At 29.8% G+C, this 8,645-nt stretch overlaps 1 protein-coding gene across 1 annotated transcript in view; it reads left to right on the top strand.

Annotated features, from left to right (window-relative positions):
- LOC108549129 (sugar transporter 4) overlaps positions 1-1,171 on the top strand; it is a 2,516-nt gene extending 1,345 nt beyond the window's left edge. The window contains exon 3 of the mRNA XM_017902386.1: positions 1-1,171. This exon is cut by the window's left edge and continues 6 nt beyond it. Coding sequence (XP_017757875.1) covers positions 1-1,171 — 1,171 coding nt within the window.
- The last annotated feature ends 7,474 nt before the right edge of the window (positions 1,172-8,645 follow it).

Below are 8,645 nucleotides of genomic sequence, written 5' to 3'. Positions count from 1 at the left end.
AGCAGTGATATGTATTCCTATTGGAATTCTTGCTGACAGGATAGGAAGAAAGTATTCAATGCTTTTAATGGTGATACCTTTTACCATAGGTTGGTTACTTATAATTTTTGCAAATTCTGTAGTCATGTTTTATATTGGTAGATTCATCACTGGTCTCAGTGGTGGGGCTTTCGGTGTGGTAGTACCAATATATACTGCAGAAATAGCTGAAAAGAATGTTCGTGGTACTCTTGGATCTTTCTATCAATTACTTCTTACCGTAGGCATTCTATTATCATATATTTTAGGAACTTTCTGTAATATGCTTGTAGTATCAATTGTATCTGCTACTACACCCATTATTTTTTTTGTAATTTTTATGTTCATGCCAGAATCACCTATATATTATTTAAAAAAGGGCGATGAAGACTCTGCTGGAAAAAGTTTAATCAGGTTGCGTGGTGCTCGATATAATATAGAAAATGAATTACAAAATCAAAAAGATACATTGGAAGAAAACAATAAAAATACAGTTTCTTTTTGCACTTCAATCAGGTCTAAAGCAACTTTGAAAGGATTTATAATTGCTTATGGTCTTATGTTTTTTCAACAATTAAGTGGTGTTAATGTTGTTATTTTCTACATTAGTAGTATTTTTGAACAGGCTGGGAGCGTTTTAAATTCTAATTATTCTACTATTATTGTAGGTGTAATGCAAGTATTAGCTGTCTTTGTAAGTACATTAATTGTAGATCGCATAGGTAGGAGAATACTGTTATTAGCATCTATAACATTTTTGTGTTTAACAACTTTTGCCCTTGGAATCTACTTTTATCTTTTAAGAATTGAAGTAAATGTTAGTTCAATTACATGGTTACCATTAGCATCTGTATGTATTTTCATTATTTTGTTTAATATTGGTTTTGGCCCACTTCCATGGATGATGATGGGTGAAATTTTTGCACCAGAAATTAAAGGTATAGCTGCAAGTAGTGCTTGCCTCTTTAACTGGATACTGGTTTTCATTGTCACAAAGTTTTTTAGTGATCTTACAGAAGTAATTAATCTTGATGGTACATTTTGGTTATTTGCTGTATTTTGTGCTATTGGAATCTGTTTTGTATATTTATTAGTTCCCGAAACAAAAGGAAAATCATTGGAAGAAATTCAGAAAGAATTAAGTAGCTCATAAGTATTATTATATAAACATTTCTTATTCATAAGACTGATTGTAGAGTTAAAATTATTTTCAAGTATCTTGCAATTAATTTACATAAAAATAAAATGTACAAATGCAGAGACAAAATGTGTTAGGAAATAAAATCTTATAAAAATCTTGATTTTTGTGTTTAAAATATAAAATATATATACATACATAATCACATTCATGTATAAACCAATAATAATTTATAATATATTCTTAAAATATAAATATTTTGCTAATTAATTTCAGGTTATTTTATTTTAATATATTTATTTTATCCTTCCTGAATAAATCTAAATACGTAACCAATTGTCAGCTTTAATTTATACTATTTATGTGATCAACATAAACTTTAATAATAAATATAGTATATTACAAATTTATAAAAAGTAAAAAATTTAAGTCACAAGTCAATAAGTCAATAGGTGCTTTAATTATTAAATTTATTAAATTATGTATATAGTTTATATTTCAAGTAAATTACAAGTTTCATTATATAATTAATTTGTTGGAAGTTATTCATAATTGAAAAATATGTACTTATATTTGTAACGAATTTAAAACGATTTATAAATCAATCAGATTTTGATAGTGAGATTTGATGTGGTCGTCCTCACAAGTTATCTGTTAGAGAAAAACGTAAAATTGTAAACGAAGTGAAGAAAAATCCTAAATTAAACTCTTCGGAACTCAGAATGATATTAAATAAAGAGTGACAAAAAGAAGTAAGTTCGAAAACTGTGCAAAGGGTATTAAAAACTACTGGATATTCTGCGTGTATTGTGCGAAGGAAGTCATACATATTGGGAAAAAGTCGAAAGATGAGGGTTAAATTTGCCAAAGAATTTATAACGAAGGATTCAACATTTTGTAGTAACATACTGTTTTCAGATGAAAGCAAATTTAACATATTTAAATCAGATGGTAGAATATTAGTTTGGAGGAAGCCAAATACTGAATTGGATCTACGAAATTTACAATCGAGTGTAAAGCATAGAGGTGGTGGAGTTATGGTGTGGGGTTCTATGGCAGCATCTGTGGTTGGCGAATTAATTTTTATAAATGATATTATGGACAAATACACATATTTAAATATATTGAAACAAAATTTATTCAAAAATGCGGAAAAATTAAATCCCTAAATTCCCCCTATCAAATTTAAATATTTTAAAATTATAATCTCATATTATATATCATTTTAAAGTGTATAAACCAACATTTTATGATTATTAATTTCACTGTCTTTAATATACATTACTAAGTATTGATAAATAAATAATTTATGTACTACTCGAAATTACTCCTTCAACTAACTCTTTGCAACTGATTTTTATATTAATTGTCTTATCAATTTATCACACTCTGTTTTCATATGATAAACTCTAAAGAGCAATGTACACAATTGTTGATATTTGTTATAGTTCTACAAATAATGCAAAATTTTTATTTAATATATTCTTTTTGAAAAACACTAAAAATTCAGAGATATCTTGTCATTTTATTGCAAAATGTATTAAAGTCATATATTTTGAAAGTGCTTCATTTAATGCTATCAATGTTTCAATACTAAAAGTAAAAATGTTTTTAAGGGAATGTAGCGTCCCACGATATCCAAGAACGCTTATCACGCGCCAATTTAATATTGCGTGACTAGTTGAAATAATAAGGATCCAAAATGTGTGTGGTCAAAGAGAGTGTTTATTTAGTGAAAAGTGTAGAATAGTTATATTGGGACGTTAACGGAGTATCGTTTCGAACACGCGTTTGTATGAGCAATTTAGATGTTCGAAGGATTGGTGCCGAAAACGAACTGACTCGTCGATTTTGCTGTATGTCCTGTCTCGTCGTGTTCGGTCCGGAGTTTTGTCTAGTTTAGTTCTGATTGGGTAAAATAGATGTTGGTGGTGGAAAGGTAAAGAGTTTTAATTGGACAGAGGGTGTGACATAAGGACCTTTGGCTAAGGAGTAGGAAACTGTCAAGGAGCCGATTTCTGATGGTCGATGACGTGATTTATAAGTGTCGTCCGTCCGTCGCTTGTTGGGTCTGTCACAAGTGGGTCCCATCTGTCGCGTCTGGTTTCTAGTAAAATACCTAATTTTGCTTTACCTTTGTACGCTTAATCCGCTAGAACGGCGTTGAGGCACATCGAACCTCCGGAATTGCAGTCGCGGTATAAAATATAAAATAGACCGTTAGGTCTGGCAAAAGTGTAAGCCTTAGAATAAAATTATGTTATAAACACACTCTCCGAGACGGAACAGGGAACTTTATGAAATGTGGGATATTGCTGTATTAAATTCATTTATAATCTAAAAATTAAATATAATTATCAATGAAATATGATAATTAGATAAAAACATTTATTTCAGTAGAAGAATATATTAAAGATCACGTTCAGTCCCCGTTATATACAGATCAATGTTTACAAAATAATTACTAGAAATTAGATTTACATATGAACATTTTTTTAAGTAATATAAGGTTGGGAGAAATAAACAATATATAATTTATGTACAAAAGATTTTGTATCGAATCATATGTATATTGAAATTATAGAAAATTATCATAGAAAATCGTTAGTAATTGCACAAATTTTTTTTAAACTGACACAAATAAAGTATAAATTATATTTTCTATTTTACAAGGAAAGCCTCAAAAGTGACTCTTGTGGATCTTAATGAAATTTGGTAGAGTGAAAGATCTATGTATCTGTAGAATAAGTGTAATTAAAATTTTAGCCGCAGATGAGAAAAACAGGTACATCAATTTGAAAAATACCTATGGTCAAATAAGTATAGTCATGCCATAAAACCATTCAGCGTATGTATCCGTATATGTGTACAAATTACATAAAACTCGTGTGTTGTAGCAAAAAAGCCATGTCTTATAACAAAAAATTCGTAAACATACACGCTAACCGCTACATCAATAATAATATAATTTATAATAACAATCGGATTTAATCTTTTACAGACGTGAAGCATTTGCTTCCATTTTTACATTGATCGATTGTATTATACGTATTAATCACATTCCACTAATCAACAGACCAACTTTTATATTTTGTTATAAGTGCCAAACGCAGTTGTATATTCTTTTTGAGTGTTGTAGAGTTTTATCTTTTTTTATTAAATCTATAATTAACATTGCATCAATCGCTGTTCATTTACTAATAAAGTTACTAACTAACTTTCCTTTACTATAGTTTAATAAATTTATGGTTATAGATGCATTTGAACTTGATCAATTCAAATATACATATGTATTTATTCAATAACTTTCCTTCTTATGGGTAGTTCTATTTATAGTTCTGGTTGTTTTTTGAATGCTGTTTGTATTTTATCAAACAAACTGTGCTCACAATATTGTGCTTGTTGATTTCTTATGAGAAAAGCACAATTTAATTTTAAAATTATATTTTTTTTTATTTCCTAAGATGTTGGATATATATTTGAAAAAATTCATAATATACTACAATAATTACACAATTAATATAACATAACTATTTACAAATGTTAACACTATTTAATTAATGATAATTCTGTGATGTTATAATAAATGTTTGTAATAATATCATATGCTACAATAGATATTCATAATCGAATGAATTCGGAACTGAATATAAATTATGTGTGGATTGTGCTTTTCAAAGATGTAAAAAATTTATAAATATATGTGGTATCGCAGGATGAGCGTGTTATCTAGAGTGCGTGCGAAAGGATGAATGATCGTGCGCTAGTGTCGTGTGGACGGGATGTTATGAATGTATCGGATGAAAGTGAAGAGTGGCTTTAGGAATGCGTTTGAGTGTTTGGGCTGAGTGACCCGCTGAGGGTAAGATTGCGAGGAGTGGGTGGGAAAGTGTGATTGGAAAGAGAGAATAGGTATGAAAGAGGATAGAATGGATGGTTTTAAATAGGGATGCAAGGGCATGAGTGCAGAGAGTGTGGAGTCGGTCGTAGTACGTGTAGTATATTAGAGTTCAGAGAGAGAGAGTTGTGAGAAAAGGTGTTAGTTGTATTCGTGTTGCTAAGTGTAAACGTGTTGTTAGGTAATTGTGTCGTTGTAGTTATAAGAGTTTAGTTAATAGATAGATTATATTCGTAGTCTTTATCGTCACCGCATATTGCATTGTATATTTTATGATTAATAAATAGTTTTACATTATTCGTGTTCCACCCTATCTCTACATATATTATGCAACTTTGAGAAAGAACATACAATGTTAATTTTCATGTATATATTGGTCTATTGGCTGAAATATAGAATTAATGTTAACATTATTGAAAATTTTATATGTACTCAGTTTTGTTCATCACTGTTGATGAATTATATTGAGTGATTAAATTAGCGACGAAAATATCATAAAGAAACATATCAGAGGAAAGTCCTTTTAGCATGCACTTGAAATTGACATTGAAGTTTTGATTTTATTTTTCTTAAATGTTCATAAAATATGAGCATTATTTTGAACCATTCTTCTTATAAAGTTGATGTAATGCTTTGCTTATTTATAATATTATGCAATCTTACTTTTTTACTCAAATCATTTCGAAGATACTCTATTACATTGATATCAAGAGATTGAAGAACAGTTTAAAGTATTTTAGGGCAGTTATACTATGCTTAAGTTTTTATTACATACACGCTATGCTTGGTATTATTGTTGGCGTAAAATTAAAAATCGTTTATAATATCCATTTTTTTAGCACTCTTGTTAAGATTGTTCTTTAGTAATGAATCGCTTATCTATTAAAAAATCACAAAACTCTAAATTACCAATTGCTAATAAACACTGCCGCAAATTCATAGTTTCCGAGATATTAACAAAAATATATTGGTACTACTACATTGCGTTCTGCTTATACATATACTATATAATGCTTACATAGCTGAAGCCGACACGATTGCCGTTTCTCATATTCGTTGCTCAGCAATTTGATTGTTAACGTGTCGCGCAGACAATAAGAACGCTATCAGTATTGCATTCGCTATGGGCTCTGTTTGAAGATAAGAGATAACTAAACCAAATCTAATCACTAACAATAAAACTTACAACAAGCTCGACCTACCAGACTTGGGACTTTGATTAGGATTTCATGATCATCGAGTAGAACTGTGCGTTACGTATAGGTGAAATGCAATGTAGTAGTACTAATATCTCGAAACCAAATAAGTTTGTGACACTTTGAAACTATTAGCTTTGTAGGAGTATCACCTTGTGGCATAAACTTTCAAATAATACACAACACAACCTCGAATTGGTCATCCCAATAACTAAAGTCGCGCCATCTTCGTATCTTTCTTAACTTTTACAACGATACATAGCTTGTTCCTTTTCATTTACTTAATAAAAGGACACCTTTTTATGTCGTCTACTACGATACTACAATTCATAATTTTACTTATTTCACTATAACTTTTTTAATTTTAATAATGGTATATAACGAACCCTTATCCCTTTGTGTAGTTTGTCATAGTATTTTATTTGCTCTTTTTTCTTTATTTTCTGGTGAAACAACATACAAAACTAATAGAATCTTAATTCAAATATATTCAATTATTTCGAAACAAAAACAAGTAGGGTATTTCCTAATTTTATTGTTTTTTTATCTTTTATATAATTTAGTGTATTTGTTTTTTATTTTATATAACAATAGTGTGCAATTTTTGTTCACAACTACGTTTCATAGATTGTCAATGACCAATTTTAATTAATTTACTAAATATTATCAAGACTTTTGTAATACTTTTTAGACCTATCAAGTTAAAAAACATTAAACTAGAAGATATAACTTTATATGAATTCTAATTGCTTAGTACTATTTTTATATTGTACAAAAACAGAAATTATTAAATCGTAAAATATATGATTTTAAGTTATTTAAGTACGATTTAAGTCTCTGTATATAATATAATAAGTATTCTGTTACCAAACAAAGTTCATTTTATTTACCCAGCCGTACATGTACATAATATTTAAAACACTTATATATCAAATAAACTCTGTCATTATTTTGCACATAAATATTTAATAGTATAAGTTAGATTTGTATTTATATAAAAAATTTCCTGATAGTTTATCAATATTTTTTTTCATAATCTATCGAAATATTATCTGTTTTAATTGTTGAATCATTAAACAATTCTTAAATTACATATAAGTGATACAACTTGAATTTGGAATTGAAAATTATAATATCATTACGTAAAAATAGCAGCAAAATTTTTTGAAAATATATATAAAATGTAAATAGTATTTTAGGTTAAACATGTGTATAAGTATTTATGTATATTCCTAATTTTTAAATAGTTACTTGATATTTAACTTTTAACAGGTTTGATTCAATATATTTTATAATTCCAAAAACCAATTTCTACATATCAGAGAGATATGCTAAATTTTCACAAAGTGTACACGAGTGAAAACAGTCAAGGGGTAACGTCAATCCTAGCAGTTTTTTCATTTTTTATAAATGCGTGCAACATCAAAATCAGATAATTTTAGTATCACCAATAAAAATGTATCGTATAAATACGATTTCAAGACTGTACCTTCAATTAAGTTACTTCATTAAACATGTCCTAGTTATATTTTTAATTGTTTCACGTTTAATATATACTTACTACTTAATTTTCTTATTGAAGAAAATATCAGCATGCCTGTGAAAACTTTGATAATTAGGTGGTATAAGCAGCATACTCTGTTTAATCTAGCGCCATCTTGAAGAACATTTTATTCCACGCACTGTCAATTTTTCGCGTATTATTATTAGTTGAAAGTCACTCTCCTATCTTATTTAACTACACTCAACGCTTTTGTTCGAAATTTCGTGTATTGAATATTCGTTTTATTTCAACCTGTTTTCCATTCTCAATTCTGTGTGAAAAACACTTAACCCGTTTAGAGATTGTAGCAAATTTTCTCTCCAATATCGCTTAAATAATAACCTAAATTGGGCAAACCTTGGAAATTCTATAATAGAAATTAAAATTTTTCGTAGTGGAAGAAGTTCATTTTACTTATAGATGATGTTCCGTCGTGGAACAAGGAAGACCCGTTACGGTCTTCCAACAGCCAGGTCTTAGGGTCGAACAATTCGGCATCGGAATTTCCCGCTCCATGCCTTCAGCATGTTTGACTGCTGTACCTTTTTTCTTTTGACTTCTCGTGTCGCGGAACACGAGAATCCTGGAAATCCCTAATTTAACGAAATTAGGCGACGGCTCTTAAGACTTGGCTGACAATAGGCCTGAGGGCTCCACGTGGTCCGCACACGTTGGAAGCCTCAGGCCTTCGCTAGGGGTAACAAACGGCCGATGGGGTCACCGGCGCGCGGGTGAACCCCAGGTACCCCACCTTGGAGGAGAGGGTTTCCTCCACTATCGTGGTTTTTCGGGGGAACCTTCCCTCACTCCAAGGTAACGGACTCGCGGCCCAAGGGAACGCCCTTGGTCGAC

The sequence above is a fragment of the Eufriesea mexicana genome, unplaced genomic scaffold (assembly GCF_001483705.2).
Source record: "Eufriesea mexicana isolate 0111107269 unplaced genomic scaffold, ASM148370v2 scaffold1824, whole genome shotgun sequence".
Classification (NCBI taxonomy): domain Eukaryota; kingdom Metazoa; phylum Arthropoda; class Insecta; order Hymenoptera; family Apidae; genus Eufriesea; species Eufriesea mexicana.
Note: the sequence above shows the minus strand (reverse complement) of the source record. Positions and strands in the feature narration are given on the sequence as shown.